Source organism: Lytechinus variegatus, chromosome 15 (assembly GCF_018143015.1).
Source record: "Lytechinus variegatus isolate NC3 chromosome 15, Lvar_3.0, whole genome shotgun sequence".
NCBI classification, from domain to species: Eukaryota; Metazoa; Echinodermata; class Echinoidea; order Temnopleuroida; family Toxopneustidae; genus Lytechinus; species Lytechinus variegatus.
This window is the reverse complement of record NC_054754.1, coordinates 7,626,714-7,649,578: the sequence shown is the minus strand read 5'-3', so window position 1 is coordinate 7,649,578 and position 22,865 is coordinate 7,626,714. Positions and strand designations below refer to the sequence as shown.

Here is a 22,865-nt window from a genome sequence, read left to right as displayed (position 1 = left end):
AGTGAATAACGTCATGGGTAAGGTACATTAGATGCACATGCTCCAATCAACAGCCGATAATGTTTGGAGCCTTTACCCCCACCCCCGTCTCAGAATATAGAGTAATACGGTTTAAGCAAGCCTTGAATTTAACTTCGTAGGAATAGTCCCGCCATAAACCTAATCTAGTAAGGTTAACGAACGAATAAAACTGTTAATATGAAAATTGATACTTAGGCGTCGGCTCACATGCAGGATTATATTTTGTGTTTGGTGACGCAACTGCTCCTACATTATTACCACGCTTAAACCTCAGTCACATTTGCTGTACGGCGAGTAAAAAACAGCCGTTTTGACATTATTTTGTGCCAGCTTCGTACATGCATGTGGTTTGAATAAAAATGAATGAAACGGCTGTCTTCGACTCGCCGTAAGGCCACCGTAGAGCAAATGTGACTGAGGTATGGTGCTGCAGACACATTTCCCCTACGTCCCCGTACGGCGAGTCTAAAACAGCCGTTTTATCTAATTTTATTCAAACCACCCATAATTGTAGCTGGCACAAAAAACATTGTTAAAACGGCTGTTTTCGACTCGCCGCACGGCGAGCGTATAGAGGAAATGTTACTGAGCCATTGATGGTAGGTTTTGATGGCAAATCTATATTGAGATGAATGTACCTAGTTGAGTTGCCTTTGAAATGAGACTACTCAAGAAGGGCGGGGATCTCTCTTTCATGGCATTGTTTGCCCCTTCTCTCTTCCTTCTTCAAACAACTTCCCCAAACTTTCTCCTCATGTTGGGCTAGATGTGGAGACATCAAGGTAGACCTACATTGGTAGACTCCACCGGATCCCCTGATGTGTAGAAGGGTTCTGAAGATCTAACCAGCTTAGGAAGTACTTTCAGGTGACATTTCATGATGTTAATCTTGGATGAGTTCCGAAAATGTCTCCTGAGTATGTCAAGAGATACAGAAATTTGATCCATCTATTTTACTCTACGAAGTCATAATTTATTACTGGTGATACTGACTGTCATAAGCGTCAGAAGGGAATTCGTGTTGCATGGATAAGTCCTCCAAGCACGTTTAGAGATTTCATTCCTGCTAGAAATTCACTCTTAAAAAAAAATAAAAATCTGATGAGGAATTTATCTCTATCCGATAGCTCTAAGTATTGAATTCTTCTAAGAATTTATTGGATCAAAGTACCATTGGATTTTATATGTGGATAATAAGTTATGCCTGGGATATGTATAACGGAATGACGGATGAAAATGCATTCATTTCTCGGATTTTTCTTAACGTTGCTGATAGTATCTGTCAGTCGCGCAACAGAACAGCTTTCAGGTAAGAAGATATATTTTTTCACTTTTTTTTTAGTTTTGACATCATATACCCGGTAGAAACATTATATATATATATATATATTTACAAAAAGGCGGGTAGCTCATCCAGGAAATTTAAAGAAAAGTTTACACTTGCCAAACATCAAATTTATTGTATCTTATAAAATGTTTGTGTTATCATGACGAATTTGATATCACACAAATAAGTATGTCATGACCCCTTGTCACATTGCTTTGTCATCAGGAGCTGAAAAATATTCAGGTGTCATTTTTTTATCCCAAAATCTTCATATCTTAGACAATTTAAGATAAAAACTTCACAAAACATTTCATATTTGTGCTAGTTAATTCTCAACACAGACATTTCCGATTAAACTTTTTTATGTGGTGACATATCAGGATATAGAAAATGTACTATTAGTCATAGATTTGACATTTATATATTTCTATGAAACTATGTTTGAAAATATACTTACAAACAATAGAATACATTCGGCATGAATATTAGTTTTTATTCTTCATAGAAAATTCCACCTGAAATGCACTTTAATCTCAACGGCATTCCAATCACATGAAAGAACTTAATATGCTCTTTCATTTGATATCACATTCCTCATGGTAGTATTTATATTTCTGAAAATACAGTAAATTTTACGATGGTTGGCAAGCAAACAAATTTTACTGAATTCCTTGTTTGGACGTAAAATTTTGGCCTCAACTATATATGATTTGATTTGATTCATTGTTTTATTCTGCATTCATAACACTCGTGTATAATACATTTCCATTACATAACAAACATAATATTGGTTATATTTTTTGGGGCCCCTGAGATATATATATATGTATATATATATCAGGGACCGCAGAGCGGTTTTAAACGTGTGTGTGTGTGGGGGGGGGGCTGACCATGCAACGAATTACAACCAGATTGTATTTTTTTAAAAAGTTTTTGTACACGGTTTTGGGGAAAAAGGTGAAATCTATATCATGCATTCAGAGGAATGTCTTAATGCTATAATAAAAAAAACGCATAATTTGTCTGGCACTCCTATATACTTTTTTTCTGCCTTTGATGCATACAACATTTTGTATGAATGATACACAGGCACCAATACTAGTTCTTAAAGAATTATGCTTTCATCATGCTGGGTGCATGAACAATATCGAAACATTACCATAACATTCATCAAAGTTGGGGATTTGGGGAAAAAATAAGACCTTTGTAATGTTAGGCCATGTATTCATGTAATTACTTGATTTTTTTGTCTTTTAATTCAGATTTGCCACTACCTTGCAGAACCACGTCAAGCGAAATACAAAGAGGTAAGGAACTGCTGAAATGGATGTGGTATTTTAAGGGCTATAAACTGAACATTTAACCAGATAATTATAAATTATTTGACTTCGTATTTGATTTCCTGTTTAAAATGCCCTTATTGTTGTATTTTGATTAATTATTTTGAAGGGAAAAAATTAAAAAAATTGGTCCTATGTTTAGACTGTGAAAGTGCATGTTGTTCATAATGCACGGGTGAAAATAAAATAGACATTGTCAACGAGAATAGGGCAGTCTATGTGCAAAGCCTTTGTAGACATGGGTATCACTGATCTATTTATTCTGTAAGATAAACAGTGGACACCGGTGGGTGGGGAGAGGAGGGGAGGGGGGGGGGTGGGGGTTTAGTTCTCCATTTTTTCAGTAATCATCATTGTAAAGTCATTATGTGAAAACGACAATTACATGTATATTATGTTAAGCCCTCCCTCACCCCACCCCATATTCGGCCCAACCCATACTTCAATTTACACTCGTTCCGCGGCCCCTGTAAAATGATTTCAGTATGAACTTCTAGTGATCAGAATCTGCTGCGATACTTTTATATACCAACAAACTTGATTCAAAATTGAACCATGCATATTGTATATCAATCTCATCAACAGCGCATAGATACTTTTTTTTATTGAAAGTCCATCGATTGCAATGACTACATGAAAACTGCATGGAGTCAACGACGGATTAAACGACTTGAACAGCTTCTGCAAATATCTCTTTCTTTAAAGATTTGATGGTTAATTTATACTAACACGACCAAAATGCAGTGTTCAGTTTTGCGTAAACATAAAAGGTAAATGCGATTGGTTTCTTACAGAGGATATCATAAAGAAAAGAAAACATCCAAAAAAAAAATTGCATTTTCAGTTGAAAATGATTACTTAATTTAATTTAATTCATTTTTAACAAATACAAATCAGGAAAGTGTAATATTGTCAAATATCTTACGAAAGTCCGCTAAACTTGAAATAAACATGCTTAAATAAACAGCACAGACTTATAACATTATGATCAATAACATGATAATAATGGCAATAATGTTAGATCTTTTGTGAAAATGAAGAGGCCCAATAAAAAGTAAGGGATTGTACTGTGTAGGCTCCCTTTTATTCAGTAATGTGTTTACTCTTTTTCTACCTGTGGCATAACGGGCCAAATAATTGAGGGGTGCTTGCAAGGCGGCGTTTGGGGTGAACGAAGCGAGTGAGCCAGCCAAAATTTATACATTTTTATACAAAAAAAATAAAATAACATCATGTTTCTCCCTTTTTCTTTTCATACCTACTTTTGATTTCTCGGTCGTGGAGTTTTTCTTTTGGCCTGAGCCCCCCCCCCGCAGCCCCCTCTCCGTTCGCGAGTGTTTTCCGCATACACACGCATCAGAGTGGTTTTCATTTGATGTAAAACGCTGAAAACAGGAGAGATGGGGAAAACCCCTGAGATCTAACTACCAAATCAAAAGTGAGCATTTAACCCCCCCAAAAAAAAAGGTTGATTGCCCGAGAACAGAAGCACAAACACATATTGAATAAGAACAAGCGACTTACAAAAGACGTCATGGATTGGGGGACACATTTGATCGTAGGATCTATTCTTGTCTGGTTTTTGGTTTTGATATATTGTTATCATGTCAATCTGTTGTAAGTATCATGATTCTTGATAAAATCATAAACATACAAAATTGTTATAGGAGGAAAGGGCTTTTAGTCTCCTAGATTAAATTCTTTGTGGAAAAAAATATAAAGAAACTGATGTTTCTTCTCTTGCACGTTCTTTCTTTCGGCCAATTATTTTCATTCCTTCCGCTCCCCTTGCTATTTTTTTTATCATGGGGGAGAGGTACAGGGTCATTTCGGCCCGCCTATTTCCCCATTCTTTTCTTTCTCTCTTCCCGTCTTTATTGGTGGTGGTGGGGTGTGGCCTTCGCCCTTGTAACCGCGCCATTCAAAAGCTTTAGTTCCTTTCGCACCGTCGAATTTATCCGTTTTTAGTTTTTTTTTAAATCTTCAATTACTTTATAAAAATAGGACAAAGCAACGTCTCTTTTTATTTAGCCCCCGCCATTGACCCCTCTCCCTTTCCCTTCTTTTTCTCTCTCTCCCTCTCTTCCTTTCATTAAAGGGGAAGTTAACCCTGAAATAAAGTTTATTGTGAAAAATGAATGAAAAATATCGGTGAAGTTTTGAAAAAAAATACATCAAAGAGTAAAGAAGTTATAAGAATTTAATAATTTGCTTTGTGAGGCCATAATGCGAGCAGCTTTTTCAGCATAATTATTATAAAAATGGTTAAAAAATCAATTAAATGTCATTTTCTCAAACAACAATTACAAAGTGAACAAATCATCAACCCGGGGGGGGGGGGGTGCAGGGAGTTTTTCCGATGTCTAATCGACTTGCATGCTGTGATTAAAAATTGTTCAGGAAAAAAATTATGAGAACCCTCAAAATGGGAAAAGTTTAAGCAATTTGAAATAATTCCCTTTCCCGCGCGAAGCGCTGAAGCTAAAATGTTTTAGGAAATTTGAGAACAGGAAGTGATATAAAATGTTTACCCTATTCAGATGAGATTTGATAGCAAAAACTTTTAATAGCCAACTTGAATTTCTTTAACTCGCAAAACAGATTAGAAGACGGGTAGACAAGCAGGAAATATTCGTTCCCTCGAATATAATGACGTTGAACTAAACTCTAAAATTTCGAAATTTCTTTGAAACCTTACCCTAATCTAATTTGATATTCTTTAATTATATAACTCGATTACAAAGAAAAATGAGCTCAAAATGTAAAAAGGGTTGATGTAAGCTTGGAGATGGATTTTAATTTTTTTTTCTCATGCACACGAAACAAGGAAACCTTTGTGATTTATTTTGAAAAAAGAAATGTGTTATCGCTCTTATCAAACGCTTTTGTATGATTAAGAAACTGTAGTGATATTCAAAATTTCAAATTTATGACGCAAAACAAGACGGAAGATGGGCGTGCAGCGCCTAGAATGAAGTTTCATCGTATTAAAGCCCGTCCCTTTGAGCCAAACTTTGTTGCTGAAAAACGGAAGAAATGTGGGGATTCGGGGAGTGCCGGTAGGCGCGTTTCCGTTTTACACCCTGGCGAAGGCATTTTCCGGAAAAGTAGCCAAAAAGCGACTAGTGAAGAGTCTACGTCTACGTTTGTTTACATTATCAGCTGGGCGCGCGATCCAAAGTCCACACCGAAGTTATCCGCAGAACATACCGTACTTGCAAAATGCAGCTGAGCTTATACTTTCCAGGTTCAATACGAAGGTTTGCCTTGATCATTTGCCTTGCCGAGTCTGTCTTTCTCTCTATCTGTCTATATATCTATCTCTCAAATTCTATCTCTATCTATGTAACTGCAGTATCTATCTATCTAATAATCTTCTCTGTCTCTCTCATTCTTTATCTAACATCTATCTATCTCAAATTCTCTATCTCTCTCTATCCATCCATCTGTCTGTCTTTCTCTATTTCTCTCTCTCTACCTACCTATGTAACTACAGTATCTATCTGTTAATTTGTCGCTCTACTCTCTCATTCTTGATCCATCTGACATCTATCTCTCAAATTCTCTATCTATCTCTCTATCCATCTATCTATCCATCTGTCTGTCTTTCTCTATTTCTCTCTATCTATTTATCTATTTTTTTAACTAGAGTATCTATCTATCTGTTAATTTGTTAATAATCTTCTCTGTCTCTCTCATTCTTTAATTATCTATTTAATATCTCTCTCTATCTATCCATCTGTCTGTCTTTCTCTTATTCTCTCTATCTATTTTAACTTATCTATTTGTTAATTTGTTAATATTCTTTGTCTCTCTCCCTCTTTATCTATCTAACATCTATCTATCTCTCATCTATCTCTATCTATCCATCTGTCTGTGTTTCTATAATTCTCTATATCTATCTATCTATCTATCTATCTATCTGTTAATTTGTCTATCTTCTCTTTCTCTCTCATTCTTTATCTTTCTATCTATCTGTCTCTCAAATTCTCTATCTCTCTCCTTCTCTAGCATCTGTCTGTCTTTTTTCTCTCTTTCTCTTTGTCCGTCCTTATTTCTATCTACAACATCTCTCCCCCTCTATCTATCCTTCTCTCTCTCTTTCTCTCTCTCCCTCTATATATCAACCTCTCACTGTCTCTCCCCCTCTCTCTATCTATCCATCCATCTCTCCCTCTTTCTCTCTCTTTCTATCTATCCACCTCTCTCTCTCTCTTTCTCTATTTCTATCTATCTGTCTATCTTGTCTCTATCTATTTATCAGTCTTCTATATCTATCTTTCGGCAGCTTCTAAGTGTATCAATCCATCAAACTTCAATTTGTCTTTCCATTATAAGTATCTGTTTATTTTGATTTTGTCGGTCATTCTATTCATTTAGTTAATTTATTTTTAGAAAAAAACTATCATAAACAACGCGACTGCAAAAGCATGTTCGGATTTCACTCCTGACTGCCGCTCTCTCTGTACATGAAGTGCCGAGGAACTATGTGCTCTGATCAGTAACTGTGCAAATTGCATGCGGTGGTGGACTCGCCTGTGTCGCACGCTGCATGCAACCAGCGACGTGTGTAGACTCTTCACTAGTCGCTTTTTGGCTACTTTTCCGGAAAATGCCTTCGCCAGGGTGTAAAACGGAAACGCGCTGCCGGTAGACGGTAGTGTTTACCCTCTTCTACTGAAGAGCTTAAATTTGTGTAAATGCAATTAAAAAATATATATATATATATATTTATACTTTACACCAGCGTATGCTTTAGTCCCTTAGTCGGAGAGGAGTAAAAAGGAGGTAAAAAAAGTGTGAGAAAAGGCAATTTCGATAATTTTTCCTCGGAGTGCAGAAGCATTTTTTTTATGAAGAGAAAGAAGAACGTTTCGTATAGGTTTTAATTCGTTTGAGAAACAATTAGAAGGAATAAAGCTATACCCTTCTTGGCTTTCTTCCCTAAGCTGAACAGGCACATATTTATGTCTGTTTATATTCATGTCGGTTGTTGAAAAAAAGAAAAACACACTGAACCAGGCAGCGCGTCATAGTCAAGGGATTTTCCCTATACCGGTACCCACAATACATGTACCCAATTATACATTTCAAAGCGTCATCGCGGCACATTTAACCAGTCCAGGGGTTTATTAGTTCTACTAGCATCTTTTCCCATATTATGATTTATGAGATCGATACGACATCCGTAATGTTCATTCTAATTGGTTAATTGGTTTGGAGGAGTTCGAGTTGAGTTTAACGAAATGTAAGTTCTAAAATTAGTTTTGTTTTGAGGTTTGAGAACCAACTAACCCAGGGAGCTGCTCCCACTACCGCCCCGGTACTCGGCAGCACTCCTTACCCACCGAAGCGAAGGGTTTATTACCATCCTGCCTGTAGTGTGGGTGTCACGCGCGTAAACATTCCCCATTGACTTCTGTGTTAAAATGGCAATAAAGAAAAATTCATAAAAAATAAATGCGAAATTAGATGGTCGAATGTTTACCACATTTGGATAGGATATATATCTGACATGTCTGACATTCCATATCTGACTAGAGAAGGGTATTGTAGCCAGCTCATTTTAAAAATAAATTGCCATTATTGAAGATAACTATGATGGGATCAAATTCATCAACTGAAACAGTAAAAAAGCCCCAATTCTTCCGCCAGTCAAAAAAAAAGTTTCAAATCTTTGATATATCTTCCCAATTTTGGCAAAGGAAGTTCAGTAGTTAACATTTCTAGAATCAATTAGATTTTGAAACATATTCATACAGTTTTGTCAATCAGCAATATCAAATTGAAAAAAATTTGAATGGGTTGGGTCGAACGAATATCTTTAGCCCAAGGCTCGTGGCACCTGTGGGCGAATCTACAGGTAGGACGACGGTATGCCAATGCTGAACACAGCACACAATTAAAAAAAAAATCATTAAAATATCACTTTTGTGACCAAAAATACTAATTTCCATACAGTTTCAATTTATTTTTCATTAGTAACTTTGGGGGTAATTTTTTTTATTCACCAGAGCGCTCGAAAACTTGAATTTTGGGCATGTTTTTGTGTGCGCCCTCTATTGGTGGAAAGTAATATGGCAAGACAATTGTAGTTTTTCAATCTCTAATATTAATTAAGAAAAATAATTCAAAGAATTAAATTTATTTAAGAGCCAAGTTATATGATGAATAGCAATGGAACCTGCATGACAGTGTCAAAAAATCAAGCATTTGTTCCCCAAAAAGATGAAATAAGCCAAACATTGCCAACCTTATTTCACCACACAGGGAGGAGTAACAGAACAAGGTTATATCATAACCTTGTTCATAGAATGAGTGGTCCTTACCCTACCTCGAACGAAGTTCGTGCAGGCTCCACTCCACTTCACTACCGCTACACTACGCTCCACCACTCATTCAATGAACAAGATATTGATATACATGAAACCTTGTTCTCAGTTACATCTCTTTGTGTGGCAAAATAAGGGTGGCAATGTTTGGCTTATATGGGACAAATGCTTGATATTCTTACACCTTCAGTTTTCATTACAGCTATTCATCATATAACTTGGCTCTTATGTAAATTTAATCCTTGAAATTATTTTTCTTAAATAAAAATAGAGATTGAAAAATGAACATTTTCTTGACATATTACTTTACACCAATAGAGGGCATACACAAAAATATGCCCAAAATGCACAACGTAAATATTTGTGTAATATTGGATGGCTCAGAAAATACCAGAAATATTCAAGAGTTTGGGAAAATAATTCACTGATTCGTGTAGACTGATAATGCGAAATGTTGCAAGTTTCATGACTTGGGCATATAATAAATTGCGAATATTTCCAAATTTATTTGATAAAAAAATGTGAATAATATCAAATACATGAAAATATATATCTCTAAGCCTTATTATATTTAAGAGATAGGACAAAATATTGTACAATAAAAGTTTTAAAATGTGAAAAATCCTCAGAATTTGACATTTTTTTAATCAACATTTTACAAATTTTCACACTTCCAGTTTTTCACATTACAAAGAATTAAGATTAATTTCAGGGAATATTTCTATTTGTGATGTTATGTGTCACAGTTGCGGGCACATGTGGCCAGCTGAGTAATTTCAAATCAGATTTCGATAAATATTGCAACATTATATTGCTTTCCCCTGTAATATTTAGCAATGTGTCAGTATCCAACCAGAGGCAGCGATAAGTAATTAAATCAATGCAAAAGCATATTTCCTTCTGTATCCGACCAGTAAGTATGTAGTTAGGTAGGGATCTTTTTTCTGAAAGACAAATCAAGTGAAGAACATGTCTTACATGTTTTATCCTTGCGGGATCAAAGTCACTTTAAAACGAATGTTTTGGATGGTTCTTTTCCATCTCTTGTTACAACACCTTGTTGTTGAAATAATAATTATGTGTGACAGATCATGACATCAACATGACTAATCATTAAAGTTTGTAGGTTATCATAAAGCAAAAACTTTTCTCAGAGTGTATGCTCCATGTTGTTGTTGTTCATGTGGGTCGTTTCCACACCCAAATGATCTCCTCGGTAAATTCTCGGTAAATTCTCAGTGTGCCTGTCACAAGGTTGATGAGCTGCTAGGTACTATTTCCTTAGATAGCCTACTGGTGCTAGAAGTTGGCATTGGTGCTTTTGTTTGATGAAGTGAGCCAAAGAAGATGCTATTATAGATTGCATTTGGGGTGACAATTTAGGGTCAGTCCCAAGAAGGGAAAAGAGGGATATATCTCAAAGATAGGAAGGGGTGCTTGTCCTTTGATATCCAACGTCAATGGATTGCATCATCTCCTCTCTATACAACTAGTGGAGTGGGCAGTGAAGGAGGACATGCATGGTCCATGGGCTTTATTTGCCCTCATATAATCAGATGTACCCCTAGCAAGGACTACATGTTTGTGAAAATAATAATAAATAATAATAACGTTTTATTTACCCAGGGTAGCCACTTCAGTTAGGAAACTGCTCTACCAGCGGGCCCTGCATAACATTATATGTTATTATTACCCTTCTACAATCTAAATGCTGAGAGCCTAGCAAGAAGGCAGAAGGTTCCATTTCTATAAGTCTTTGGTATGACTCGGCCGAGGATCGAACCCACGACCTCCCATTCATGATGCGGACGCTCTACCACTGAGCCACCATGTCCGGTTCCAGCAAATTTATATGAAATCTATATGAAATATCTGTAGTCGATATTTGTGCACCAAAATATAGTGGTGATGAAAGGAGAAAAATATAGATCTATAGTCTATTTAATGCAAAACCAACAAAATGTACTGTACTATGTTGTGACATTAACCCTAATAGTCCAGGGATGAAGGGGGGGGGGGGACCACAGTAACAACAATGATAAGAAGATGAAAAACATTTCTAAATACATGAGAAATAATAAAAAAAACAGTTACAAATACATGAACAAATAATTGTGTTATTGGACATTTTTCCTTCAAGTAGAATTGTTAGGAATGCCATAAAGAATATTTACAAAAATTTACCAAAAATGGGATTTCATGCATAAATTACCATTATAAATTCATATGAAATAAAATGTAAAGATACCAGACGGGGATCCAAGATATCTAAATTGAATGCATTTCTCCGGCCCAAATGTCTGGGGACAAAAGCTGCTCTATTATGTTTATGCATCGGCCGGATACTTTCATTTTATGACGTCGGTCTGTGTCCGCCACTGAGCTGTACAATCAAACATTTTATCATCATTTTCTATCATGCGTTATGGTAGTATGATCATGCAAAGTTTTGTACCCCAGGACTTTTAGGGTTTAGTTGTACATGGATCTCGTCAGCCATTAAATGCCTCCAGTCTGATTTTTCTTCTACTATCTGGAGAATAGAATTAAACGTAACTTTAATTTGACATTTTTCTTTGTAAATTATGCTCAATTCCACAGACAGACTATGGCTTGTGGCACAAGCTCTGAACACTACTGCAGTCGATGTGAGATGGCACTCTCAACCTCCTGTCACCTACATCGACCTATCCTGCACCAAGGTGGAGGACAACAAAGTAGTATACAAGAACAGAGAAGAAGGAAAAGGTCACACTATTCTTGGCGGGTTACTAGAGGGCGCACTTTATCACATTATCATCAGATCGAGAGATAGCATAGGAAAAGTGTCTTCAGTATCTGTTATCGTAAGCACAGGTTAGTACATGTACATCACTTTGTTTTATTAAAGGGGTATCCGACCTTAAGGATGAAAAAAACCAAGAATGCTAATGTTTGAAAGAAATTGGACAAGGAATACAAAATCTGTTACTGTTTTTATATGAGATCACTAAGAAAACTATGTGAATCTCAAATTTACGATTTTGTGAGGAGATTACAAATGGAAGGGAAATCTTTTTTCTTTGGGTACTCAAAATATGACATTAATCTTGTTAAAATCTTCCTTAGTTTTTAAAAGAAAAGTAATCATTCAGACTAAATTGTCTGAAAAGATGTCATTTTGTGAATTTAAGTTGACCATATCCCACCTCACATTGACATCACAAATGCACCCATTTTGAAATTCCTAAGTATAAGGACTACAACTTTTTTCATCTTTAATGAATTCATAACTTTTTTACTAATTGTCTGATTTTGTTCGAAATTTTCCCCATCTGCTCGTCTGATTTTTTTCTTTTAAAACAACTTGACGTTAGGGTAAATGTATCCATGACAAAAAAGAAAAGAACTTTATTCTTTTTGATAGCAGAGAAAAAGCTGAAATGATTATGAAATTAACAAGAGAAGTGTAAACCCTCTGTGGATGTGATGGTTATTCACACTTTTATTATGTACATAATATGTACATATTTACTTACATTCATTTTATTGTCTTGCCCAAATAAAGTTCAGCAGAGACCTAGTGATCATTTTTCTTGTTGGTCTGTAGTCTACCTGTATTTAAAAAATGTTGAAGTTTTTGTTCAACTTGCTCTAATTTCTTTATTTCTGCATTGTGTTTACACTTGCTACAAATGATCCTTGGGTAGTACCACATGTTTGTTCATGAGGATTGTGGGGTCAAAGTTCATCTATAGGTTAAAAGGTCAAATTGTATGAGGTCATGTCCATCCTTTTTTGAAGTTTTGTTCAACTTTCTGCAACTTTCTAGTTCTGTATCAATCGTGTTTACACTTGGTACAAATGATTCTTTGGTAGTACCACATGTGTGTTCATGAGGAGGATAAGGTCAAAGGTGCTCTAGCTAGTCTCAAAAGATCATATTGAATACTTTATTGATCACAGAATCATGCAAGATTTGTGGTTCACAAACCACCTTGTTAGAGCCACATCCTTCCCAGAGGAATTATGCAAGCATCGTATCATCACTAATCCTCACATTTCATCATAAACAAAATTTGGAGTTCCGGTTTCAAGAGATATGCGACAACTTGTTGCGGGTGTCCAGCTATGAAAGCATTACGCTGCTTTCCCACAGACCCATTGACTTGATGTTAGATTAGTGATGAAACAACGCTTGCTGGATTCCTGTAAGAAAGACCCAACTCTGACATTTGAATAAGTGCATTTGATATTGATGAGATACTCGTAGTATGGAGCAATACACTAAAAACAAAGGTGGCACACTTCATTGCATCTCCCTTTTTGTGCGAACTCCATGTACCAATGTTGTGTACATTATAGTTCTTTGGTCAAAGCACTGGGATATTGATATTTGAGAATGTAGTCATTTGATTAAATTTTGACCAAATACACAGTAAGATTCTTAGAATGTGTTGTATTGCAAATGATTCTAGGTGATAAGTTGTGGCTATTGAGTCTTGGTTATCTGACTCAGATTATATGATTTATTGGGATTTTTTTTTATTTGGAAGAAATTTGATTTATTTGCTCTTTTGAAATAAGATTTTTCTGTTTCTTTTTTGCTTCTTAATTTCCAGAATGCTCAGACAATGTATTTTATGCTGGGAGAAAACTCCAGCAAAGTGTGGCTGAAACTACTGGAGAATCGACAACTTTAGAGGAAACTACATTGTATATGTATGTTGAAACCACTACAGGTAGTGAAACAACACAAAGAACTAGCTCAATATCAGTGCAGAATTCTGAGACAACCGCAGCTGAAACAACTATTGTAGATGAGACTGTTGAAGACGGTCAGTTGGCAACTTCAGAGACTGTAACCCAATTAGAAACAACTCTATCTGCAAATGTTACTAGTAGTGTCGTATTTGAAACCAAATCTAGTGTTAGTACATTGCAAGAAACAACTGAGTCAGTTACTAGTGAACCTCTGACCTTTGAAGGAACATCAAATGCAATTTCAACTTCAGGATTGACAATACCCAGGTTTAGTACTGAAGCAGAAAGAACAGACTCAGCAACAAGTGAATCATTGACCTCTGATGTAACATCAAGTGCTATTTCTACATCAGGATCGACAACTTCTAGTCTTAGTACTCGAGCAGAAACAACTGAGGTTGCAACGAGTGAATCATTGACACTTGAAGTTACATCAAAGGCAATTCCAACTTCAGGATTCACAACTCCCATTGTGGGCACTGTAGCAGAAACAACTGAGTCAGCTACAAGTGAATCATTGACATCTGAAGTAACATCAAAGGCTATATCTACATCAGAAACCATAATTTCTAGTCTTAGTACCCAAGCAGAAACAACTGAGTCAGCAACAAGCGAATTGTTGTCATCTGGTGTAACATCAAGTGCTATTCCTTCATCAGGAACTATAACTTCTGGTCTCAGTACTCAAGCAGAAACAACTGAGGTTGCAACAAGTGAATCACTGACCTCTGATGTAACATCAAATGCTATTTCTACATCACAATCCACTAATCCTGGCGTGAGTACAGAAGGAGAAACAATTGAGTCAACAACAAGTGAATATCTTGCATCTGATGTAACATCAAATGCTATTTCAACTTCGGGATCCACTACTCCTAGTGTGAGTACTGCAGGAGGAACAACTGAGTTAGCTACAAGTGAATCATTGACTGCTGAAGTAACATCAAAGGCTATTCCTTCATCAAGAACTATAACTTCTGGTCTCAGTACTCAAGCAGAAACAACTGAGGTTGCAACAAGTGAATCACTGACCTCTGATGTAACATCAAATGCTATTTCTTCATCAGGAACTATAACGTCTGGTCTTAGTACTCAAGCAGAAACAACTGAGTCAGCAACAAGTGAATCTCTTACATCTGATGTAACATCAAACACTATTTCTTCATCAGGAACTATAACTTCTGGTCTTAGTACGCAAGCAGAAACAACTGAGTCAGCAACAAGTGAATCTCTTACATCTGATGTAACATCAAACACTATTTCTTCATCAGGAACTATAACATCTGGTCTTAGTACGCAAGCAGAAACAACTGAGTCAGCTACAAGTGAATCTCTTACATCTGATGTAACATCAAATGCTATTTCAACTTCGGGAACTATAACTTCTGGTCTTAGTACGCAAGCAGAAACAACTGAGTCAGCAACAAGTGAAACTTTTAGTACTGAAGTAACATTAAAGCCAATTTCAACTTCTGGATTCACAACATCAGGCACTGGAGCAGAAACAACCGAGTTAGCTACAAGTGAATCATTGACTTCTGATGTAACATCAAACACTATTTCTTCATCAGGAACTATAACTTCTGGTCTTAGTACGCAAGCAGAAACAACTGAGTCAGCAACAAGTGAATCTCTTACATCTGATGTAACATCAAACACTATTTCTTCATCAGGAACTATAACATCTGGTCTTAGTACGCAAGCAGAAACAACTGAGTCAGCAACAAGTGAATCTCTTACATCTGATGTAACATCAAATGCTATTTCAACTTCGGGAACTATAACTTCTGGTCTTAGTACGCAAGCAGAAACAACTGAGTCAGCAACAAGTGAATCTCTTACTACTGAAGTAACATTAAAGCCAATTTCAACTTCTGGATTCACAACATCAGGCACTGGAGCAGAAACAACCGAGTTAGCTACAAGTGAATCATTGACTTCTGATGTAACATCAAACATTATTTCTTCATCAGGAACTATAGCTTCTGGTCTTAGTACTCAAGCAGAAACAACTGAGTCAGCAAAAGGTGAATCACTGACCTCTGATGTAACATCAAATGCTCTTTCTACACCACAATCCACTAATCCTAGTGTGAGTACAGAAGGAGAAACAACTGAGTCAGTAACAAGTGAGTCTCTTACATCTGATGTAACATCAAATGCTATTTCAACTTCGGGATCCACTACTCCCAGTGTGAGTACTGCAGGAGGAACAACTGAGTCAGCAGCAAGTGAAACTTTTAGTACTGAAGTAACATTAAAGCCAATTTCAACTTCTGGATTCACAACATCAGGCACTGGAGCAGAAACAACCGAGTTAGCTACAAGTGAATCATTGACTTCTGATGTAACATCAAACACTATTTCTTCATCAGGAACTATAGCTTCTGGTCTTAGTACTCAAGCAGAAACAACTGAGTCAGCAAAAGGTGAATCACTGACCTCTGATGTAACATCAAATGCTCTTTCTACACCACAATCCACTAATCCTAGTGTGAGTACAGAAGGAGAAACAACTGAGTCAGTAACAAGTGAGTCTCTTACATCTGATGTAACATCAAATGCTATTTCAACTTCGGGATCCACTATTCCTAGTGTGAGTACTGCAGGAGGAACAACTGAGTCAGCAAGTAAATCTTTTAGTACTGAAGTAATATCAAAGTCATTTTCAACTTCTGGATTCACAACATCGAGCACTGGAGCAGAAACAACCGATTTAGCTTCAAGTGAAACATTGACTACTGAAGTAACATCAAAGGCTCTTTCTACATCAGGATTGACAACATCTAGTCGCAGTACACGAGCAGAAACAACTGAGGTTGCAATAAGTGAATATCAGACACCTGAAGTAACATCAAAGACCATTTCTACATCAGGATTGACAACTTCTAGTCTTAGTACTCAAGCAGAAACAACTGGGTTTGCAACAAGTGAATCACTGACATCTGATGTAACATCAAACGCTATTTCTTCATCAGGAACTATAACGTCTGGTCTTAGTACTCAAGCAGAAACAACTGAGTCAGCAACAAGTGAATCTCTTACATCTGATGTAACATCAAACACTATTTCTTCATCAGGAACTATAACTTCTGGTCTTAGTACGCAAGCAGAAACAACTGAGTCAGCAACAAGTGAATCTCTTACATCTGATGTAACATCAAATGCTATTTCAACTTCGGGATCCACTACTCCCAGTGTGAGTACTGCAGGAGGAACAACTGAGTCAGCAGCAAGTGAAACTTTTAGTACTGAAGTGACATCAAAGTCAATTTCAACTTCTGGATTCACAACATCAAGCACTGGAGCAGAAACAACCGAGTTAGCTACAAGTGAATCATTGACTTCTGATGTAACATCAAACATTATTTCTTCATCAGGAACTATAGCTTCTGGTCTTAGTACTCAAGCAGAAACAACTGAGTCAGCAACAAGTGAATCACTGACCTCTGATGTAACATCAAATGCTCTTTCTACACCACAATCCACTAATCCTAGTGTGAGTACAGAAGGAGAAACAACTGAGTCAGTAACAAGTGAGTCTCTTACATCTGATGTAACATCAAATGCTATTTCAACTTCGGGATCCACTATTCCTAGTGTGAGTACTGCAGGAGGAACAACTGAGTCAGCAAGTAAATCTTTTAGTACTGAAGTAATATCAAAGTCATTTTCAACTTCTGGATTCACAACATCGAGCACTGGAGCAGAAACAACCGATTTAGCTTCAAGTGAAACATTGACTACTGAAGTAACATCAAAGGCTCTTTCTACATCAGGATTGACAACATCTAGTCGCAGTACACGAGCAGAAACAACTGAGGTTGCAATAAGTGAATATCTGACACCTGAAGTAACATCAAAGGCCATTTCTACATCAGGATTGACAACTTCTAGTCTTAGTACTCAAGCAGAAACAACTGGGTTTGCAACAAGTGAATCACTGACATCTGATGTAACATCAAACGCTATTTCTTCATCAGGAACTATAACGTCTGGTCTTAGTACTCAAGCAGAAACAACTGAGTCAGCAACAAGTGAATCTCTTACATCTGATGTAACATCAAACACTATTTCTTCATCAGGAACTATAACTTCTGGTCTTAGTACGCAAGCAGAAACAACTGAGTCAGCAACAAGTGAATCTCTTACATCTGATGTAACATCAAATGCTATTTCAACTTCGGGATCCACTACTCCCAGTGTGAGTACTGCAGGAGGAACAACTGAGTCAGCAGCAAGTGAAACTTTTAGTACTGAAGTGACATCAAAGTCAATTTCAACTTCTGGATTCACAACATCAAGCACTGGAGCAGAAACAACCGAGTTAGCTACAAGTGAATCATTGACTTCTGATGTAACATCAAACATTATTTCTTCATCAGGAACTATAGCTTCTGGTCTTAGTACTCAAGCAGAAACAACTGAGTCAGCAACAAGTGAATCACTGACCTCTGATGTAACATCAAATGCTCTTTCTACACCACAATCCACTAATCCTAGTGTGAGTACAGGAGAAACAACTGAGTCAGTAACAAGTGAGTCTCTTACATCTGATGTAACATCAAATGCTATTTCAACTTCGGGATCCACTATTCCTAGTGTGAGTACTGCAGGAGGAACAACTGAGTCAGCAAGTAAATCTTTTAGTACTGAAGTAATATCAAAGTCATTTTCAACTTCTGGATTCACAACATCGAGCACTGGAGCAGAAACAACCGATTTAGCTTCAAGTGAAACATTGACTACTGAAGTAACATCAAAGGCTCTTTCTACATCAGGATTGACAACATCTAGTCGCAGTACACGAGCAGAAACAACTGAGGTTGCAATAAGTGAATATCTGACACCTGAAGTAACATCAAAGGCCATTTCTACATCAGGATTGACAACTTCTAGTCTTAGTACTCAAGCAGAAACAACTGGGTTTGCAACAAGTGAATCACTGACATCTGATGTAACATCAAACGCTATTTCTTCATCAGGAACTATAACGTCTGGTCTTAGTACTCAAGCAGAAACAACTGAGTCAGCAACAAGTGAATCTCTTACATCTGATGTAACATCAAACACTATTTCTTCATCAGGAACTATAACTTCTGGTCTTAGTACGCAAGCAGAAACAACTGAGTCAGCAACAAGTGAATCTCTTACATCTGATGTAACATCAAATGCTATTTCAACTTCGGGATCCACTACTCCCAGTGTGAGTACTGCAGGAGGAACAACTGAGTCAGCAGCAAGTGAAACTTTTAGTACTGAAGTGACATCAAAGTCAATTTCAACTTCTGGATTCACAACATCAAGCACTGGAGCAGAAACAACCGAGTTAGCTACAAGTGAATCATTGACTTCTGATGTAACATCAAACATTATTTCTTCATCAGGAACTATAGCTTCTGGTCTTAGTACTCAAGCAGAAACAACTGAGTCAGCAACAAGTGAATCACTGACCTCTGATGTAACATTAAATGCAATTTCTACTTTAGGATTGACAACGCCTAATCTTAGCACTGCAGCAGAAACAACTAATTCAGCAACAAGTGATTTCTTTACCTCTAGAGTAACCTCTAATCTAAGCACTGAAGCAGAAACAACAGAGCCAGCAACGAGTGAATCATTGACTTCTGAAGTTACATCAAAGGCATTTTCAACTTCAGGATCCTCAACTCGAAGTATAAGTACAGAAGCAGAAACAACTGAGCCAGCTGCAAGTGATTCAATGACTTTTGAGGTCACTTCAAAGTCTCTTTCAACTTCAGGTTTGACATCATCCATATTGGGCACTAGAGCAGAAACGACTGAATCAACTACAGTTGAAACATCAACTTCTGAATTAACATCAAAGACTATTGCTCCTTCAAGACTGACAACCTCTGAATTGAACACTGGAGCAGAATCCACTGAATCAGTAACAACGCAAAGATCCACACCCATTGTCTCTTCAGCTGCTCCTTTGATATCAGATGTTGCAACAAACAGACTCTCAACACAGGAAGAATCAACTGAAATGGGAACAACTGATGGGATCAGTACAAGTGGGATTTCAACTGAAAGATTCACATCTAATGTGATTTCAAGTGCTCCTTTGACATCAGATGTTACCACCAGTAGGCTCACAATAATTGAAGAATCAACTGAATTGATAACAACAGATGAGTTCACTTCTGATGTCACTTCATCTGCTCCTTTGACAACAGATGTTGTAACAAGTCGATTCACAACTCCTGGAGAATCAACTGATTCAAGAACAACTGAAATATTCACCTCTGATGTTACTTCGACAGCTCCTTTGTCATCGTATGTTACCACAAGAGGATTCACAACTCCTGAAGAATCTACTGAATCAGGATCAAATGTAGGGTTTACAACTGGTGCAACTTCAACTGCAGCTTCTACACCAGTTATCACTAACAGTGATATTGCAATGCCTGGAGAATCAACTGAGTCAGAGACAACAGAAAGATTTACTTCGGAAATCACTTCAACTCCTCCTTGGACATCAGATGTTGTGACCAGTGGATTCACAACTTCAAAAGAATCAACTAAGTCAATGACAACTAAAATGTTTACTTCAGATGTCACATCAGCCGCTCCTTTGACATCAGATTTTTCCACCAGAGGGTTTGCAACTCCGGAGGAATCAAGTGAATCAGGAATGACTGAAATATTTACATCTGAAGTTACTTCATCTGCTCCTTTGACATCAGATATCACTACAAGTGATATAACAACACCTGTAGAATCAACTGAATCTGGAAAAACTGTGGGGTTTACAACTGATGTGACTTTAACTGCTCCTGTGACCTTAAGTGTTGCCACGAGTGGGTTCACAACACAGGACGAATCAACTGAATCAGGAACAACTGTGGGGTTTACAACTGGTGTAACTACACCTGCAGCTTCTGCACCAGTTGTCGCTACCAGCGGAATAACAACACCTGTAGAGTCAACTGAATCAGGGACAACTGAAAGGTTTACTTCTGAAGTTACCTTAACTGCTCCTTTGACATCAGATGTTGTGACTAGTGGATTCAGAACTTCTGAAGAACCAACTGATTCAGGAACAATTATGGGGTTTACAACTGATGTGACTTCGATTGCAGCCTCTGCACCAGTTATTACTACCAGTGGAACGACAACACTTATAGAGTCAACTGAATCAGGGACAACTGAAAGTTTGACTTCTGCTGTCACTTCAACTGCTCCTTTGACATCAGAAGTTGCCACTAGTGGGCTCATAACGCAGAAAGAATCAACTGAATCAAGAACAACAGAAATGCTCACCTCTGAAGTAACTTCATCTGCTACTTTGACATCAGATATTGTGACCAGTGAATTCAGAACTTCTGAAGAATCAACTGAATCAGGAACAACTGTGGAGTTAACAAGTGATGTCACTTCAACTGCTCCTTTGACATCTGAAGTTGCCACTAGTGGGCTCGTAACACAGGAAGAATCAACTGAATCAAAAACAACAGAAATGTTCACTTCTGAAGTAACGTCATCTGCTAATTTGATATCAGATGTTGTGACCAGTGAGTTCACAACTCTGAGAGAGTCAACTAAATCAGGAACAACTGAAAGGTTCTCCTCTGATGTCACTTCAACTGCAGCTTCTACACCAGCAATCACTACCAGTGGAATTACAATACCTGTAGAATCCACTGAATCAAGGACAACTGAAAGGCTTACCTCTGATGTCACTTTAACTGCTCCTTTGACATCAGATGTTTTGACCAGTGGATTCACAACTTCTGAAGAATCAACTGAATCGGGAACAACAGTAGGGATTACAACTGGAGTAACTTCACCTGCAGCTTCTACACCAGTTATCACTACCAGTGGAATTACAACACCTGTAGAATCCACTGAATCAGGGACAACTGAAATGTTTACCTCTGATGTCACTTCAACTGCTCCATTGACATCTAATGTTATGACTAGTGGGTTCACAGCACAGGAAGAATCAACTGAATCAATAACGATGGAAAGATTCACCTCTGATTTCACTTCAACTGCAGCTTCTACACCAGTTATCACTACCAGTGGAATTACAACACCTGTAGAATCCACTGAATCAGGGACAACTGAAAGGCATACCTCTGATGTCACTTCAACTGCTCCATTGACATCTGATGTTATTACCAGTGGGTTCACAACACAGGAAGAGTCAACTAAATCCAAAACAACGGAAAGGTTCACCTCTGATATCACTTCAACTGCAGCTTCTACACCAGTTATCACTACCAGTGGAATTACAACACCTGTAGAATCCACTGAGTCAGGAACAATTGAAGGATTTACCTCTGATGTCACCTCAACTGTTCCTTTTACATCAGAAGTTGCCACTAGTAGGCTGGTAACACAGGAAGAATCAACTGAATCAATAACAACAGAAATGTTCACCTCTGAAGTAAATTCATCTGCTACTTTGACATCAGATGATCTAACCAGTGAGTTCACAACTCTAAGAGAGTCAACTGAATCAGGAACAACTGAAAGATTCACCTCTGATGTCACTTCAACAGCTTCTTTGACATCTGATGTTATTACCAGTGGGTTCACAACACAGGAAGAGTCAACTAAATCCAAAACAACGGAAAGGTTCACCTCTGATATCACTTCAACTGCAGCTTCTACACCAGTTATCACTACCAGTGGAATTACAACACCTGTAGAATCCACTGAGTCAGGAACAATTGAAGGATTTACCTCTGATGTCACCTCAACTGTTCCTTTTACATCAGAAGTTGCCACTAGTAGGCTGGTAACACAGGAAGAATCAACTGAATCAATAACAACAGAAATGTTCACCTCTGAAGTAAATTCATCTGCTACTTTGACATCAGATGATCCAACCAGTGAGTTCACAACTCTAAGAGAGTCAACTGAATCAGGAACAACTGAAAGATTCACCTCTGATGTCACTTCAACATCTTCTTTGACATCTGATGTTATTACCAGTGGGTTCACAACACAGGAAGAGTCAACTAAATCCAAAACAACGGAAAGGTTCACCTCTGATATCACTTCAACTGCAGCTTCTACACCAGTTATCACCACCAGTGGAATTACAACACCTGTAGAATCCACTGAATC

The 22,865-nt window shown here is 37.4% G+C and overlaps 1 protein-coding gene across 1 annotated transcript; it reads left to right on the top strand.

The window, feature by feature from the left end:
• The first annotated feature begins 679 nt into the window (after positions 1-679).
• On the top strand, positions 680-22,711 carry LOC121429000 (serine-rich adhesin for platelets-like). The gene is made up of 5 exons (XM_041625895.1): positions 680-1,330; positions 2,611-2,655; positions 11,622-11,876; positions 13,622-22,627; positions 22,677-22,711. The coding sequence occupies exons 1-5, from the start codon at positions 1,252-1,254 to the stop codon at positions 22,709-22,711; spliced, it is 9,420 nt and encodes a 3,139-aa protein (XP_041481829.1). The 5' UTR covers positions 680-1,251.
• Positions 22,712-22,865: the final 154 nt, after the last annotated feature.